General features: G+C 54.5%; 1 protein-coding gene across 1 annotated transcript in view; it reads left to right on the plus strand.

Moving 5' to 3' along the window:
• Window positions 1-18,213, plus strand: part of LOC118379318 (small G protein signaling modulator 2-like) — a 144,215-nt gene that overhangs the window by 119,848 nt on the left and 6,154 nt on the right. The window contains 4 exon segments of the mRNA XM_052485219.1: window positions 268-392; window positions 1,276-1,358; window positions 5,652-5,761; window positions 12,749-12,845. Coding sequence (XP_052341179.1) covers window positions 268-392; window positions 1,276-1,358; window positions 5,652-5,761; window positions 12,749-12,845 — 415 coding nt within the window.

An 18,213-nucleotide genomic window follows, 5' to 3' on the forward strand; every position in this document is an offset into this window, starting at 1 on the left:
ATGTGAACTGAAACGGATCAAAATTGAAGTGTGTGTGTGTCTGTGTGTGTGTGTGTGTCTGTGTGTGTGTGTGTGTCTGTGTGTCTGTGTGTGTGTGTGTGTGTGTGTGTGTGTGTGTGTGTGTGTGTGTGTGTGTGTGTGTGTGTGTGTATGTGTGTCTGTGTGTCTGTGTGTCTGTATGTGTGTCTGTGTGTCTGTGTGTCTGTGTGTGTGTGTGTGTGTGTGTGTCTGTGTGTGTTCTGTGTGTGTGTCTGTGTGTGTATGCAGATTGAGCTGTTGGACACAGTGGCTCTGAACCTCCACAGGATAGATAAAGATGTTCAACGCTGTGACCGTAACTACGGCTACTTTACGACCGCTAACCTGGAGAAACTACGCAACATCATGTGCAGGTAAACACACACATGCACGCACACACACTTTTTTTCTCACTCGATCGCTCATTATTTCACTCTTCTTTCCCCTCTTACCCCTTTTTCCTCCACCTCTTCTTTCCCCCTCTTCCTCCCCCTCTATTCTACAATCTTCCTCCCCCTTTTACGCCTCTTCTTTCCCCCCTCTTCCTCCCCCCTTTTCCCCAATCTTCCTCCACCCTCTTCTTTCCCCCCTCTTACCCCTCTTCCTTCCCCCCTCTTACCCCTCTTCTTTACCCCCTCTTACCCCTCTTCTTTCCCCCTCTTCTTTCCCCTCTTACCCCTCTTCTTTACCCCCTCTTACCCCTCTTCTTTCCCCTCTTACCCCTCTTCTTTACCCCCTCTTACCCCTCTTCTTTCCCCCCTCTTACCCCTCTTCTTTACCCCCTCTTACCCCTCTTCTTTCCCCCCTCTTACCCCTCTTCTTTACCCCCTCTTACCCCTCTTCTTTACCCCCTCTTACCCCTCTTCTTTCCCCCCTCTTGCCCCTCTTCTTTCCCCCCTCTTCCTCCCTTTTGTTTCCCCCCTCTTACCCCTCTTCTTTACCCCTCTTCTTTCCCCCCTCTTACCCCTCTTCTTTACCCCTCTTCTTTCCCCCCTCTTACCCCTCTTCTTTACCCCCTCTTCTTTCTCCCCTCTTACCCCCTCTTACCCCTCTTCTTTCCCCCCTCTTACCCCTCTTCTTTACCCCATCTTACCCCTGTTCTTTACCCCTCTTACCCCTCTTCTTTCCCCCCTCTTACCCCTCTTCTTTCCCCCCTCTTACCCCTCTTCTTTACCCCTCTTACCCCTCTTCTTTCCCCCCTCTTGCCCCTCTTCTTTCCCCCCTCTTCCTCCCTTTTGTTTCCCCATGCTGTCCCAGCTATGTGTGGGAGAATCTGGAGATGGGTTATGTCCAGGGGATGTGTGACCTGCTGGCTCCTCTCATGGTCATCCTGGACGATGGTAGGAACTTCAGTCAACATGGCTGCCTCCCAAATGGGACCCTATTCCCTGTACTCTGCACTTCTTTTGACCAGGGCCCTATGAAGCCTGTTAGCCATTTGCCGTTAGCTGTAGGTTAGCAATTAGTAATGATACATTAGCAATTATAGCCATTTGCAATTAGCTTTTACCCATTAGCCGTTGCATTACACAGTGATCAGTGAGTGAAGGGGAATGTATGTGTCTAGGCCTTGGTCACAATATACAGAAAACAGTACAGCCTCTCCCAGAGTATGTGTTGCCCCTCGCCCCCCTTCCTCCTCCTCCCTCTCCCAGAGTATGTGTTGACCCTCGCCCCCCTTCCTCCTCCTCCCTCTCCCAGAGTATGTGTTGCCCCTCGCCTCGCCCCCCTCCTCCTCCCTCTATCAGAGTATGTGTTGCCCCTCGCCCCCCTTCCTCCTCCCTCTTCCAGAGTATGTGTTGCCCCTCGCCCCCCTTCCTCCTCCCTCTCCCAGAGTATGTGTTGACCCTGGCCCCCTTCCTCCTCCCTCTCCCAGAGTATGTGTTGACCCTCGCCCCCTTCCTCCTCCCTCTCCCAGAGTATGTGTTGACCCTCGCCCCCCTTCCTCCTCCCTCTCCCAGAGTATGTGTTGACCCTCGCCCCCCTTCCTCCTCCTCTTCCAGAGTATGTTCTGACCTCGCCCCCTTCCTCCTCCCTCTCCCAGAGTATGTGTTGCCCCTCGCCTCGCCCCCTCCTCCTCCTCTAGAGTATGTGTTGCCCTCGCCCCTTCCTCCTCCTCCCTCTGCCAGAGTATGTGTCGCCCTCACCCCTTCCTCCTCCCTCTCCCAGAGTATGTTTGCCCCCTCGCCCCTTCCTCCTCCCTCTCCCAGAGTATGTGTTGACCCCCCTTCCTCCTCCCTCTCCCAGAGTATGTTCTGACCCCGCCCCTTCCTCCTCCCTCTCCCAGAGTATGTGTTGCCCCTCGCCCCACTTCCCCCTCCCTCTTCCAGAGTATGTGTTGACCCTCGCCCCCCTTCCTCCTCCCTCTCCCAGAGTATGTGTTGCCCCTCGCCCCCCTTCCTCCTCCCTCTCCCAGAGTATGTGTTGACCCTCGCCCCCCTTCCTCCTCCCTCTCCCAGAGTATGTGTTGACCCTCGCCCCCCTTCCTCCTCCCTCTCCCAGAGTATGTGTTGACCCTCGCCCCCCTTCCTCCTCCCTCTCCCAGAGTATGTGTTGACCCTCGCCCCCCTTCCTCCTCCCTCTCCCAGAGTATGTGTTGCCCCTCGCCCCCCTTCCTCCTCCCTCTCCCAGAGTATGTGTCGCCCCTCGCCTCACCCCCCCTCCTCCTCCCTTTCCCAGAGTATGTGTCGCCCCCTCGCCTCGCCCCTCCTCCTCCCTCTCCCAGAGTATGTGTTGCCCCTTTGCCTCGCCCCCCTCCTCCTCCCTCTCCCAGAGTATGTGTCGCCCCTCGCCTCGCCCCCTCCTCCTCCCTCTCCCAGAGTTATGTGTGCTGCCCTCGCCTCGCCCCCTCCTCCTCCTCCCTCTCCCAGAGTATGTTCTGCCCCTGTTGTCGCCCCCTGAAGGCCTCCTCCCTCTCCCAGAGTATGTGTCGCCCTCGCCTCGCCCCTCCTCCCCTCTCCCAGAGTATGTGTTGCCCCTTTGCCTCGCCCCTCCCTCCTCCCCTCTCCCAGAGTATGTGTTCCCTCACCTCGCCCCCCTCCTCCTCCCTCTCCCAGAGTATGTGTTGCCCCTTTGCCTCGTCCTCCTCCTCCCTCTCCCAGAGTATGTGTTGCCCTTTGCCTCGCCCCCCCTCCTCCTCCCTCTCCCAGAGTATGTGTTGCCCCTTTGCCTCGCCCCCCCCCTCCTCCTCCCTCTCCCAGAGTATGTGTTGACCCTCGCCCCCCTTCCTCCTCCCTCTCCCAGAGTATGTGTGCCGAGCCCCGCCTCACCCCCTCCTCCTCCCTTTCCCAGGTATGTGTCGCCCCGCCCCGCCTCGCCCCCCCCCTCCCCTCTCCCAGAGTATGTGTTGCCCCTTGCCTCGCCCAGGTAAACCTCCTCCTCCTCTCCCAGAGTATGTGTCGCCCTCGCTTCGCCCCCCTCCTCCTCCCTCTCCCAGAGTATGTGTTGCCCCTTTGCCTCGCCCCTCCCCCTCCTCCTCTCCCAGAGTACGTGTTGCCCTTTTTTCCCCCCTCCTCCTCCTCTCCCAGAGTATGTGTTGCCCCTTTGCCTCGCCCCCCTCCTCCCTCCCCTCTCCCAGAGTATGTGTTGCCCCTTTGCCCGCCCCCCTCCTCCTCCCTCTCCCAGAGTATGTGTTGCCCCTTTGCCTCGCCCCCCCCTCCTCCTCCCTCTCCCAGAGTATGTGTTGCCCCTTTGCCTCTTCTTTACCCCCTCCTCCTCCCTCTCCCAGAGTACGTGTTGCCCCTTTGCCTCGCCCCCCTCCTCCTCCCCTCTCCCAGAGTACGTGTTGCCCCTTTGCCTCGCCTCCTCCTCCTCCCTCTCCCAGAGTACGTGTTGCCCCCTTGCCTCGCCCCCTCCTCCTCCCCTCTCCCAGAGTACGTGTTGCCCTCTTCTTTGCCTCGCCCCCCCTCCTCCTCCCTCTCCCAGAGTACGTCCTGCCCCTCGCCCCTCGCCCCCCTCCCCTCCTCCTCCCTCTCCCAGAGTATGTGTTGCCCCTTGCCTCGCCCCTCCTCCTCCCTCTCCCAGAGTACGTGTTGCCCCTTGCCTCCCCCCTCCTCCCTCTCCCAGAGTATGTGTTGCACCCTTTGCCCCGGGCCCCTCCTCCTCCCTCCCCAGAGTATGTGTTGCCCCTTTGCCTCGCCCCCCTCCTCCCTCTCCCAGAGTATGTGTTTCCCCTCGCCGTCGCCCCCCCCTCCTCCTCCTCTCCCAGAGTATGTGTCTAGGCCGCCCCCCCCCCCTCCTCCTCCCTCTCCCAGAGTATGTGTTGCCCTTGCCTCGCCCCTCCTCCTCCCTCTCCCAGAGTACGTGTTGCCCTTTGCCTCGCCCTCCTCCTCCCTCTCCCAGAGTATGTGTTGACCCTTGCCTCCCCTCCTCCTCCTCTCCCAGAGTATGTGTTGCCTCCCTCGCCCCCTCCTCCTCCTCCCTCTCCCAGAGTATGTGTTGCCCCTTTGCCCCCCCCCTCCTCCTCCCTCTCCCAGAGTATGTGTTGACCCTTTGCCTCGCCCCCCCCTCCTCCTCCCTCTCCCAGAGTATGTGTTGCCCCCTTTGCCTCCCCCTCCTCCTCCTCTCCCAGAGTATGTGTTGACCCTCGCCCCCCTCCTCCTCCCTCTCCCAGAGTATGTGTTGACCCTCGCCCCCCTCCTCCTCCTCCCTCTCCCAGAGTATGTGTTGACTCGCCTCGCCCCCTCCTCCTCCCTCTCCATGCCTTCCTCCCTCTCCCAGAGTCTGTTGACCCGCCTCGCCCCCCCCCTCCTCCTCCCTCTCCCAGAGTATGTGTTGACCCTCGCCTCGCCTCCTCCTCCCTCTCCATGCCTTCCTCCCTCTCCCAGAGTATGTGTTGACCCTCGCCTCGCCCCCCTCCTCCTCCCTCTCCCAGAGATGTGTTGACCCTCGCCTCACCCCCCTCCCCCTCTCCATGCCTTCCTCCCTCTCCCAGAGTCTGTTGACCCTCGCCTCGCCCCCCCCTCCTCCCTCTCCCAGAGTATGTGTTGACCCCCGCCTCGCACCCCCCCTCCTTCTCCATGCCTTCCTCCCTCTCCCAGAGTGTGTTGACCCTCGCCTCGCCCCCCCTCCTTCTCCATGCCTTCCTCCCTCTCCCAGAGTATGTGTTGACCCCTCGCCTCGCCCTCCTCCTCCTCTCCCAGAGTATGTTGACCCTCGCCTCGCCCCCCTCCTCCTTCCCTCCCAGAGTCCTCCCTCGCCTCGCCCCCCTCCTCCTCCCTCTCCCAGAGTATGTGTTGACCCTCGCCTCGCCCCCCTCCTCCTCCCTCTCCATGCCTTCCTCCCTCTCCCAGAGTATGTGTTGACCCTCGCCTCGCCCCCTCCTCCTCCCTCTCCATGCCTTCCTCCCTCTCCCAGAGTCTGTTGACCCTCGCCTCGCCCCCCCTCCTCCTCCCTCTCCCAGAGTATGTGTTGACCCTCGCCTCGCCCCTCCTCCTCCCTCTCCATGCCTTCCTCCCTCTCCCAGAGTATGTGTTGACCCCCGCCTCGCCCTCCTCCTCCCTCTCCATGCCTTCCTCCCTCTCCCAGAGTATGTGTTGACCCTCACCTCGCCCCCTCCTCCTCCCTCTCCATGCCTTCCTCCCTCCCCCAGAGTATTTGTTGACCGCCCCCCCCTTCCCTTCTTCCTCCCCCAGAGTGCCTGGCGTACAGCTGTTTCACCCAGCTGATGAAGAGGATGAGCCAGAACTTCCCCAACGGCGGAGCCATGGACACACACTTCACCAACATGAGGTCCCTCATACAGGTCTGGTGTTTTATTTATTTAACCTTTAACCTTTAGTTGACCTTTATTTAACCTTTAGTTCACCTTTATTTAACCTTTAGTTCACCTTTATTTAACCTTTAGTTCACCTTTATTTAACCTTTAGTTCACCTTTATTTAACCTTTATTTAACCTTTACTTCACCTTTATTTAACCTTTAGTTCACCTTTATTTAACCTTTAGTTCACCTTTATTTAACCTTTATTTAACCTTTACTTCACCTTTATTTAACCTTTAGTTCACCTTTAGTTAACTAGGGCAAGTCAGTTAAGAACAAATTATTATTTTACAATGACGGCCTAGGAACAGTGAGTTAACTGCCTTGTTTAGGGGCAACAGATTTTTTACCTTGTCAGCTCAGGGATTCGATTTAGCAACCTTTCGGTTACTGGCCCAACGCTCTAACCACTAGGCTACCTGCTGGTTACTGGCCCAACGCTCTAACCACTAGGCTACCTGCTGGTTACTGGCCCAACGCTCTAACCACTAGGCTACCTGCTGGTTACTGGCCCAACGCTCTAACCACTAGGCTACCTGCTGGTTACTGGCCCAACGCTCTAACCACTAGGCTACCTGCTGGTTACTGGCCCAACGCTCTAACCACTAGGCTACCTGCTGGTTACTGGCCCAACGCTCTAACCACTAGGCTACCTGCTGGTTACCGGCCCAACGCTCTAACCACTAGGCTACCTGCTGGTTACTGGCCCAACGCTCTAACCACTAGGCTACCTGCTGGTTACTGGCCCAACGCTCTAACCACTAGGCTACCTGCTGGTTACCGGCCCAACGCTCTAACCACTAGGCTACCTGCTGGTTACTGGCCCAACGCTCTAACCACTAGGCTACCTGCTGGTTACCGGCCCAACGCTCTAACCACTAGGCTACCTGCTGGTTACCGGCCCAACGCTCTAACCACTAGGCTACCTGCTGGTTACCGGCCCAACGCTCTAACCACTAGGCTACCTGCTGGTTACTGGCCCAACGCTCTAACCACTAGGCTACCTGCTGGTTACTGGCCCAACGCTCTAACCACTAGGCTACCTGCTGGTTATTGGCCCAACGCTCTAACCACTAGGCTACCTGCTGGTTACTGGCCCAACGCTCTAACCACTAGGCTACCTGCTGGTTACTGGCCCAACGCTCTAACCACTAGGCTACCTGCTGGTTACTGGCCCAACGCTCTAACCACTAGGCTACCTGCTGGTTACTGGCCCAACGCTCTAACCACTAGGCTACCTGCTGGTTACTGGCCCAACGCTCTAACCACTAGGCTACCTGCTGGTTACTGGCCCAACGCTCCAACCACTAGGCTACCTGCTGGTTACTGGCCCAACGCTCTAACCACTAGGCTACCTGCTGGTTACTGGCCCAACGCTCTAACCACTAGGCTACCTGCTGGTTACCTGCCCAACGCTCTAACCACTAGGCTACCTGCTGGTTACTGGCCCAACGCTCTAACCACTAGGCTACCTGCTGGTTACTGGCCCAACGCCGAAGCACTAGGCTACCTGCTGGTTACTGGCCCAACGCTCTAACCACTAGGCTACCTGCTGGTTACTGGCCCAACGCTCGAAGCACTAGGCTACCTGCTGGTTACTGGCCCAACGCTCGAAGCACTAGGCTACCTGCTGGTTACTGGCCCAACGCTCTAACCACTAGGCTACCTGCTGGTTACTGGCCCAACGCTCTAACCACTAGGCTACCTGCTGGTTACTGGCCCAACGCTCTAACCACTAGGCTACCTGCTGGTTACTGGCCCAACGCTCTAACCACTAGGCTACCTGCTGGTTACTGGCCCAACGCTCTAACCACTAGGCTACCTGCTGGTTACTGGCCCAACGCTCTAACCACTAGGCTACCTGCTGGTTACTGGCCCAACGCTCTAACCACTAGGCTACCTGCTGGTTACTGGCCCAACGCTCTAACCACTAGGCTACCTGCTGGTTACTGGCCCAACGCTCTAACCACTAGGCTACCTGCTGGTTACTGGCCCAACGCTCTAACCACTAGGCTACCTGCTGGTTACTGGCCCAACGCTCTAACCACTAGGCTACCTGCTGGTTACTGGCCCAACGCTCTAACCACTGGGCTACCTTTCGGTTACTGGCCCAATGCTCTAACCACTAGGCTACCTGCTGGTTACTGGCCCAACGCTCTAACCACTAGGCTACCTGCTGGTTACTGGCCCAACGCTCTAACCACTAGGCTACCTGCTGGTTACTGGCCCAACGCTCTAACCACTAGGCTACCTGCTGGTTACTGGCCCAACGCTCTAACCACTAGGCTACCTGCTGGTTACTGGCCCAACGCTCTAACCACTGGGCTACCTTTTCGGTTACTGGCCCAATGCTCTAACCACTAGGCTACCTGCTGGTTACTGGCCCAACGCTCTAACCACTAGGCTACCTGCTGGTTACTGGCCCAACGCTCTAACCACTAGGCTACCTGCTGGTTACTGGCCCAACGCTCTAACCACTAGGCTACCTGCTGGTTACTGGCCCAACGCTCTAACCACTAGGCTACCTGCTGGTTACTGGCCCAACGCTCTAACCACTAGGCTACCTGCTGGTTACTGGCCCAACGCTCTAACCACTAGGCTACCTGCTGGTTACTGGCCCAACGCTCTAACCACTAGGCTACCTGCTGGTTACTGGCCCAACGCTCTAACCACTAGGCTACCTGCTGGTTACTGGCCCAACGCTCTAACCACTAGGCTACCTGCTGGATACTGGCCCAACGCTCTAACCACTAGGCTACCTGCTGGTTACTGGCCCAACGCTCTAACCACTAGGCTACCTGCTGGTTACTGGCCCAACGCTCTAACCACTAGGCTACCTGCTGGTTACTGGCCCAACGCTCTAACCACTAGGCTACCTGCTGGTTACTGGCCCAATGCTCTAACCACTAGGCTACCTGCTGGTTACTGGCCCAACGCTCTAACCACTAGGCTACCTGCTGGATACTGGCCCAACGCTCTAACCACTAGGCTACCTGCTGGTTACTGGCCCAACGCTCTAACCACTAGGCTACCTGCTGGATACTGGCCCAACGCTCTAACCACTAGGCTACCTGCTGGTTACTGGCCCAACGCTCTAACCACTAGGCTACCTGCTGGTTACTGGCCCAACGCTCTAACCACTAGGCTACCTGCTGGTTACTGGCCCAACGCTCTAACCACTAGGCTACCTGCTGGTTACTCGTCCAACGCTCTAACCACTAGGCTACCTGCTGGTTACTGGCCCAACGCTCTAACCACTAGGCTACCTGCTGGTTACTGGCCCAGCGCTCTAACCACTAGGCTACCTGCTGGATACTGGCCCAACGCTCTAACCACTAGGCTACCTGCTGGATACTGGCCCAACGCTCTAACCACTAGGCTACCTGCTGGATACTGGCCCAACGCTCTAACCACTAGGCTACCTGCTGGATACTGGCCCAACGCTCTAACCACTAGGCTACCTGCTGGATACTGGCCCAACGCTCTAACCACTAGGCTACCTGCTGGTTACTGGCCCAACGCTCTAACCACTAGGCTACCTGCTGGTTACTGGCCCAACGCTCTAACCACTAGGCTACCTGCTGGTTACTGGCCCAACGCTCTAACCACTAGGCTACCTGCTGGTTACGAATGGCCCAACGCTCTAACCACTAGGCTACCTGCTGGATACTGGCCCAACGCTCTAACCACTAGGCTACCTGCTGGATACTGGCCCAACACTCTAACCACTAGGCTACCTGCTGGATACTGGCCCAACGCTCTAACCACTAGGCTACCTGCTGGATACTGGCCCAACGCTCTAACCACTAGGCTACCTGCTGGATACTGGCCCAACGCTCTAACCACTAGGCTACCTGCTGGATACTGGCCCAACGCTCTAACCACTAGGCTACCTGCTGGTTACTGGCCCAACGCTCTAACCACTAGGCTACCTGCTGGTTACTGGCCCAACGCTCTAACCACTAGGCTACCTGCTGGTTACTGGCCCAACGCTCTAACCACTAGGCTACCTGCTGGTTACTGGCCCAACGCTCTAACCACTAGGCTACCTGCTGGTTACTGGCCCAACGCTCTAACCACTAGGCTACCTGCTGGTTACTGGCCCAACGCTCTAACCACTAGGCTACCTGCTGGTTACTGGCCCAACGCTCTAACCACTAGGCTACCTGCTGGTTACTGGCCCAACGCTCTAACCACTAGGCTACCTGCTGGTTACTGGCCCAACGCTCTAACCACTAGGCTACCTGCTGGTTACTGGGCCAACGCTCTAACCACTAGGCTACCTGCTGGTTACTGGCCCAACGCTCTAACCACTAGGCTACCTGCTGGTTACTGGCCCAACGCTCTAACCACTAGGCTACCTGCTGGTTACTGGCCCAACGCTCTAACCACTAGGCTACCTGCTGGTTACTGGCCCAACGCTCTAACCACTAGGCTACCTGCTGGTTACTGGCCCAACGCTCTAACCACTAGGCTACCTGCTGGTTAATGGCCCAATGCTCTAACCACTAGGCTACCTGCTGTTTACCGGCCCAACGCTCTAACCACTAGGCTACCTGCTGGTTAGTGGCCCAACGCTCTAACCACTAGGCTACCTGCTGGTTACTGGCCCAACGCTCTAACCACTAGGCTACCTGCTGGTTACTGGCCCAACGCTCTAACCACTAGGCTACCTGCTGGTTACTGGCCCAACGCTCTAACCACTAGGCTACCTGCTGGTTACTGGCCCAACGCTCTAACCACTAGGCTACCTGCTGGTTAGTGGCCCAACGCTCTAACCACTAGGCTACCTGCTGGTTAGTGGCCCAACGCTCTAACCACTAGGCTACCTGCTGGTTAGTGGCCCAACGCTCTAACCACTAGGCTACCTGCTGGTTAGTGGCCCAACGCTCTAACCACTAGGCTACCTGCTGGTTAGTGGCCCAACGCTCTAACCACTAGGCTACCTGCTGGTTAGTGGCCCAACGCTCTAACCACTAGGCTACCTGCTGGTTAGTGGCCCAACGCTCTAACCACTAGGCTACCTGCTGGTTAGTGGCCCAACGCTCTAACCACTAGGCTACCTGCTGGTTAGTGGCCCAACGCTCTAACCACTAGGCTACCTGCTGGTTACTGGCCCAACGCTCTAACCACTAGGCTACCTGCTGGTTACTGGCCCAACGCTCTAACCACTAGGCTACCTGCTGGTTACTGGCCCAACGCTCTAACCACTAGGCTACCTGCTGGTTACTGGCCCAACGCTCTAACCACTAGGCTACCTGCTGGTTACTGGCCCAACGCTCTAACCACTAGGCTACCTGCTGGTTACTGGCCCAACGCTCTAACCACTAGGCTACCTGCTGGTTACTGGCCCAACGCTCTAACCACTAGGCTACCTGCTGGTTACTGGCCCAACGCTCTAACCACTAGGCTACCTGCTGGTTACCGGCCCAACGCTCTAACCACTAGGCTACCTGCTGGTTACTGGCCCAACGCTCTAACCGCTAGGCTACCTGCTGGTTACTGGCCCAACGCTCTAACCGCTAGGCTACCTGCTGGTTACTGGCCCAACGCTCTAACCACTAGGCTACCTGCTGGTTACTGGCCCAACGCTCTAACCACTAGGCTACCTGCTGGTTACTGGCCCAACGCTCTAACCACTAGGCTACCTGCTGGTTACTGGCCCAACGCTCTAACCACTAGGCTACCTGCTGGTTACTGGCCCAACGCTCTAACCACTAGGCTACCTGCTGGTTACTGGCCCAACGCTCTAACCACTAGGCTACCTGCTGGTTACTGGCCCAACGCTCTAACCACTAGGCTACCTGCTGGTTACTGGCCCAACGCTCTAACCACTAGGCTACCTGCTGGTTACTGGCCCAACGCTCTAACCACTAGGCTACCTGCTGGTTACTGGCCCAACGCTCTAACCACTAGGCTACCTGCTGGTTACTGGCCCAACGCTCTAACCACTAGGCTACCTGCTGGTTACTGGCCCAACGCTCTAACCACTAGGCTACCTGCTGGTTACTGGCCCAACGCTCTAACCACTAGGCTACCTGCTGGTTACTGGCCCAACGCTCTAACCACTAGGCTACCTGCTGGTTACTGGCCCAACGCTCTAACCACTAGGCTACCTGCTGGTTACTGGCCCAACGCTCTAACCACTAGGCTACCTGCTGGTTACTGGCCCAACGCTCTAACCACTAGGCTACCTGCTGGTTACTGGCCCAACGCTCTAACCACTAGGCTACCTGCTGGTTACTGGCCCAACGCTCTAACCACTAGGCTACCTGCTGGTTACTGGCCCAACGCTCTAACCACTAGGCTACCTGCTGGTTACCGGCCCAACGCTCTAACCACTAGGCTACCTGCTGGTTACTGGCCCAACGCTCTAACCGCTAGGCTACCTGCTGGTTACTGGCCCAACGCTCTAACCGCTAGGCTACCTGCTGGTTACTGGCCCAACGCTCTAACCACTAGGCTACCTGCTGGTTACTGGCCCAACGCTCTAACCACTAGGCTACCTGCTGGTTACTGGCCCAACGCTCTAACCACTAGGCTACCTGCTGGTTACTGGCCCAACGCTCTAACCACTAGGCTACCTGCTGGTTACTGGCCCAACGCTCTAACCACTAGGCTACCTGCTGGTTACTGGCCCAACGCTCTAACCACTAGGCTACCTGCTGGTTACTGGCCCAACGCTCTAACCACTAGGCTACCTGCTGGTTACTGGCCCAACGCTCTAACCACTAGGCTACCTGCTGGTTACTGGCCCAACGCTCTAACCACTAGGCTACCTGCTGGTTACTGGCCCAACGCTCTAACCACTAGGCTACCTGCTGGTTACTGGCCCAACGCTCTAACCACTAGGCTACCTGCCGCCCTGACTGTGTGTGCGTTGCGTGCGTGCGCGCGTGCTCGAATGATCCTAACGTGACCCCTGACCTGTGGTCCGCTCTGGTGTGGTGTCTGTTTGATGACGTCATCAGATCCTGGACTCTGAGCTGTTTGAGCTGATGCATCAGAATGGAGACTCCGCCCACTTCTATTTCTGCTACCGCTGGTTCCTGTTGGACTTCAAAAGAGGTACGATACGCTTCACAAACAACACTATTATTTAATTACATTTTGTTGAGGGGGATTTTGAAGCTTTACTTAGACAATTATGAAACGAGGTGGGGGGGGGGGTTACAGGTAAGTAAGAGAAGCAGTGTGAGACTATGGGGGGTTACAGGTAAGTAAGAGAAGCAGTGTGAGACTATGGGGCGGGGGGGTTACAGGTAAGTAAGAGAAGCAGTGTGAGACTATGGGGGTTACAGGTAAGTAAGAGAAGCAGTGTTAGACTATGGGGGGTTACAGGTAAGTAAGAGAAGCAGTGTTAGACTATGGGGGTTACAGGTAAGTAAGAGAAGCAGTGTGAGACTATGGGGGGCTACAGGTAAGTAAGAGAAGCAGTGTGAGACTATGGGGGGTTACAGGTAAGAGAAGCAATGTGAGACTATGGGGGGCTACAGGTAAGTAAGAGAAGCAGTGTTAGACTATGGGGGTTACAGGTAAGTCAGAGAAGCAGTGTGAGACTATGGGGGGTTACAGGTAAGTAAGAGAAGCAGTGTTAGACTATGGGGGTTACAGGTAAGTAAGAGAAGCAGTGTGAGACTATGGGGGGGTTACAGGTAAGTAAGAGAAGCAGTGTGAGACTATGGGGGGGGTTACAGGTAAGTAAGAGAAGCAGTGTTAGACTATGGGGGGGTTACAGGTAAGTAAGAGAAGCAGTGTTAGACTATGGGGGGGGTTACAGGTAAGTAAGAGAAGCAGTGTGAGACTATGGGGGGGTTACAGGTAAGTAAGAGAAGCAGTGTGAGACTATGGGGGCTACAGGTAAGTAAGAGAAGCAGTGTGAGACTATGGGGGGCTACAGGTAAGTAAGAGAAGCAATGTGAGACTATGGGGGGTTACAGGTAAGTAAGAGAAGCAGTGTGAGACTATGGGGGGTTACAGGTAAGTAAGAGAAGCAGTGTGAGACTATGGGGGGTTACAGGTAAGTAAGAGAAGCAGTGTGAGACTATGGGGGGCTACAGGTAAGTAAGAGAAGCAGTGTGAGACTATGGGGGGGGCTACAGGTAAGTAAGAGAAGCAGTGTGAGACTATGGGGGGCTACAGGTAAGTAAGAGAAGCAGTGTGAGACTATGGGGGGTTACAGGTAAGTAAGAGAAGCAATGTGGGACTATGGGGGTTGCAGGTAAGTAAGAGAAGCAGTGTGAGACTATGGGGGGGTTACAGGTAAGTAAGAGAAGCAGTGTGAGACTATGGGGGGTTACAGGTAAGTAAGAGAAGCAGTGTGAGACTATGGGGGTTACAGGTAAGTAAGAGAAGCAGTGTGAGACTATGGGGGGGGTTACAGGTAAGTAAGAGAAGCAGTGTGAGACTATGGGGGGTTACAGGTAAGTAAGAGAAGCAATGTGAGACTATGGGGGTTACAGGTAAGTAAGAGAAGCAATGTGAGACTATGGGGGTTACAGGTAAGTAAGAGAAGCAATGTGAGACTATGGGGGGTTACAGGTAAGTAAGAGAAGCAATGTGAGACTATGGGGGTTACAGGTAAGTAAGAGAAGCAATGTGAGACTATGGGGGGGTTACAGGTAAGTAAGAGAAGCAATGTGAGACTATGGGGGGTTACAGGTAAGTAAGAGAAGCAGTGTGAGACTGTGGGGGGTTACAGGTAAGTAAGAGAAGCAATGTGAGACTATGGGGGGTTACAGGTAAGTAAGAGAAGCAGTGTGAGACTATGGGGGGGTTACAGGTAAGTAAGAGAAGCAGTGTGAGACTATGGGGGTTACAGGGTAGGAGTTACAGGTAAGTAAGACAAAGCAGTGTGAGACTATGGGGGGGGTTACAGGTAAGTAAGAGAAGCAATGTGAGACTATGGGGGGTTACAGGTAAGTAAGAGAAGCAATGTGAGACTATGGGGGGTTACAGGTAAGTAAGAGAAGCAATGTGAGACTATGGGGGGTTACAGGTAAGTAAGAGAAGCAGTGTGAGACTATGGGGGGTTACAGGTAAGTAAGAGAAGCAGTGTGAGACTGTGGGGGGTTACAGGTAAGTAAGAGAAGCAGTGTGAGACTATGGGGGGTTACAGGTAAGTAAGAGAAGCAGTGTGAGACTATGGGGGGGTTACAGGTAAGTAAGAGAAGCAGTGTGAGACTATGGGGGTTACAGGTAAGTAAGAGAAGCAGTGTGAGACTATGGGGGGTTACAGGTAAGTAAGAGAAGCAGTGTGAGACTGTGGGGGGTTACAGGTAAGTAAGAGAAGCAGTGTGAGACTATGGGGGGTTACAGGTAAGTAAGAGAAGCAATGTGAGACTATGGGGGGGTTACAGGTAAGTAAGAGAAGCAGTGTGAGACTATGGGGGGGTTACAGGTAAGTAAGAGAAGCAGTGTGAGACTATGGGGGTTACAGGTAAGTAAGAGAAGCAGTGTGAGACTATGGGGGGTTACAGGTAAGTAAGAGAAGCAGTGTGAGACTATGGGGGGTTACAGGTAAGTAAGAGAAGCAGTGTGAGAATATGGGGGGTTACAGGTAAGTAAGAGAAGCAATGTGAGACTATGGGGGGGGTTACAGGTAAGTAAGAGAAGCAGTGTGAGACTATGGGGGGTTACAGGTAAGTAAGAGAAGCAATGTGAGACTATGGGGGGGTTACAGGTAAGTAAGAGAAGCAGTGTGAGACTATGGGGGGTTACAGGTAAGTAAGAGAAGCAATGTGAGACTATGGGGGGCTACAGGTAAGTAAGAGAAGCAGTGTGAGACTATGGGGGGTTACAGGTAAGTCAGAGAAGCAGTGTGAGACTATGGGGGGGTTACAGGTAAGTAAGAGAAGCAGTGTTAGACTATGGGGGTTACAGGTAAGTAAGAGAAGCAGTGTGAGACTATGGGGGTTACAGGTAAGTAAGAGAAGCAGTGTGAGACTATGGGGGGTTACAGGTAAGTAAGAGAAGCAGTGTTAGACTATGGGGGGTTACAGGTAAGTAAGAGAAGCAGTGTTAGACTATGGGGGGTTACAGGTAAGTAAGAGAAGCAGTGTTAGACTATGGGGGGTTACAGGTAAGTAAGAGAAGCAGTGTGAGACTATGGGGGGGTTACAGGTAAGTAAGAGAAGCAGTGTGAGACTATGGGGGGCTACAGGTAAGTAAGAGAAGCAGTGTGAGACTATGGGGGCTACAGGTAAGTAAGAGAAGCAATGTGAGACTATGGGGGGGTTACAGGTAAGTAAGAGAAGCAGTGTGAGACTATGGGGGGGTTACAGGTAAGTAAGAGAAGCAGTGTGAGACTATGGGGGGGTTACAGGTAAGTAAGAGAAGCAGTGTGAGACTATGGGGGGCTACAGGTAAGTAAGAGAAGCAGTGTGAGACTATGGGGGGCTACAGGTAAGTAAGAGAAGCAGTGTGAGACTATGGGGGGCTACAGGTAAGTAAGAGAAGCAGTGTGAGACTATGGGGGGGGTTACAGGTAAGTAAGAGAAGCAATGTGGGACTATGGGGGTTGCAGGTAAGTAAGAGAAGCAGTGTGAGACTATGGGGGGTTACAGGTAAGTAAGAGAAGCAGTGTGAGACTATGGGGGGTTACAGGTAAGTAAGAGAAGCAGTGTGAGACTATGGGGGGTTACAGGTAAGTAAGAGAAGCAGTGCGAGACTATGGGGGGTTACAGGTAAGTAAGAGAAGCAGTGTGAGACTATGGGGGGTTACAGGTAAGTAAGAGAAGCAATGTGAGACTATGGGGGTTACAGGTAAGTAAGAGAAGCAATGTGAGACTATGGGGGTTACAGGTAAGTAAGAGAAGCAATGTGAGACTATGGGGGGGTTACAGGTAAGTAAGAGAAGCAATGTGAGACTATGGGGGTTACAGGTAAGTAAGAGAAGCAATGTGAGACTATGGGGGGTTACAGGTAAGTAAGAGAAGCAATGTGAGACTATGGGGGGGTTACAGGTAAGTAAGAGAAGCAGTGTGCTACTGTGGGGGGATACAGGTAAGTAAGAGAAGCAATGTGAGACTATGGGGGGAGGGGTTACAGGTAAGTAAGAGAAGCAGTGTGAGACTATGGGGGGGTTACAGGTAAGTAAGAGAAGCAGTGTGAGACTATGGGGGTTACAGGTAAGTAGGAGTTACAGGTAAGTAAGACAAAGCAGTGTGAGACTATGGGGGGGGTTACAGGTAAGTAAGAGAAGCAATGTGAGACTATGGGGGGTTACAGGTAAGTAAGAGAAGCAATGTGAGACTATGGGGGGTTACAGGTAAGTAAGAGAAGCAATGAGACTATGGGGGGTTACAGGTAAGTAAGAGAAGCAGTGTGAGACTATGGGGGGTTACAGGTAAGTAAGAGAAGCAGTGTGAGACTGTGGGGGGGTTACAGGTAAGTAAGAGAAGCAGTGTGAGACTATGGGGGTTACAGGTAAGTAAGAGAAGCAGTGTGAGACTATGGGGGGTTACAGGTAAGTAAGAGAAGCAGTGTGAGACTATGGGGGGGTTACAGGTAAGTAAGAGAAGCAGTGTGAGACTATGGGGGTTACAGGTAAGTAAGAGAAGCAGTGTGAGACTATGGGGGTTACAGGGTAAGAGAAGCAGTGTGCGAGTTAAGAGAAGCAGTGTGAGACTATGGGGGGTTACAGGTAAGTAAGAGAAGCAATGTGAGACTATGGGGGGTTACAGGTAAGTAAGAGAAGCATGTGAGAATATGGGGGGTTACAGGTAAGTAAGAGAAGCAGTGTGAGACTATGGGGGTTACAGGTAAGTAAGAGAAGCAATGTGAGACTATGGGGGGTTACAGGTAAGTAAGCAGTGTGAGAAGCAGGTAAGTAAGAGAAGCAGTGTGAGACTATGGGGGGGGTTACAGGTAAGTAAGAGAAGCAGTGTGAGACTATGGGGGGGGGTTACAGGTAAGTAAGAGAAGCAGTGTGAGACTATGGGGGGGTTACAGGTAAGTAAGAGAAGCAGTGTGAGACTATGGGGGGGTTACAGGTAAGTAAGAGAAGCAGTGTGAGACTATGGGGGGGGGGTTACAGGTAAGTAAGAGAAGCAGTGTGAGACTATGGGGGGGGTTACAGGTAAGTAAGAGAAGCAGTGTGAGACTATGGGGGGTTACAGGTAAGTAAGAGAAGCAGTGTGAGACTATGGGGGGTTACAGGTAAGTAAGAGAAGCAGTGTGAGACTATGGGGGGGGTTACAGGTAAGTAAAGAGAAGCAGTGTGAGACTATGGGGGGGGTTACAGGTAAGTAAGAGAAGCAATGTGAGACTATGGGGGGGTTACAGGTAAGTAAGAGAAGCAATGTGAGACTATGGGGGGGGGGGGGGTTACAGGTAAGTAAGAGAAGCAGTGTGAGACTATGGGGGGTTACAGGTAAGTAAGAGAAGCAGTGTGAGACTATGGGGGGGGTTACAGGTAAGTAAGAGAAGCAGTGTG

The sequence above is a fragment of the Oncorhynchus keta genome, chromosome 1 (assembly GCF_023373465.1).
Source record: "Oncorhynchus keta strain PuntledgeMale-10-30-2019 chromosome 1, Oket_V2, whole genome shotgun sequence".
NCBI classification, from domain to species: domain Eukaryota; kingdom Metazoa; phylum Chordata; class Actinopteri; order Salmoniformes; family Salmonidae; genus Oncorhynchus; species Oncorhynchus keta.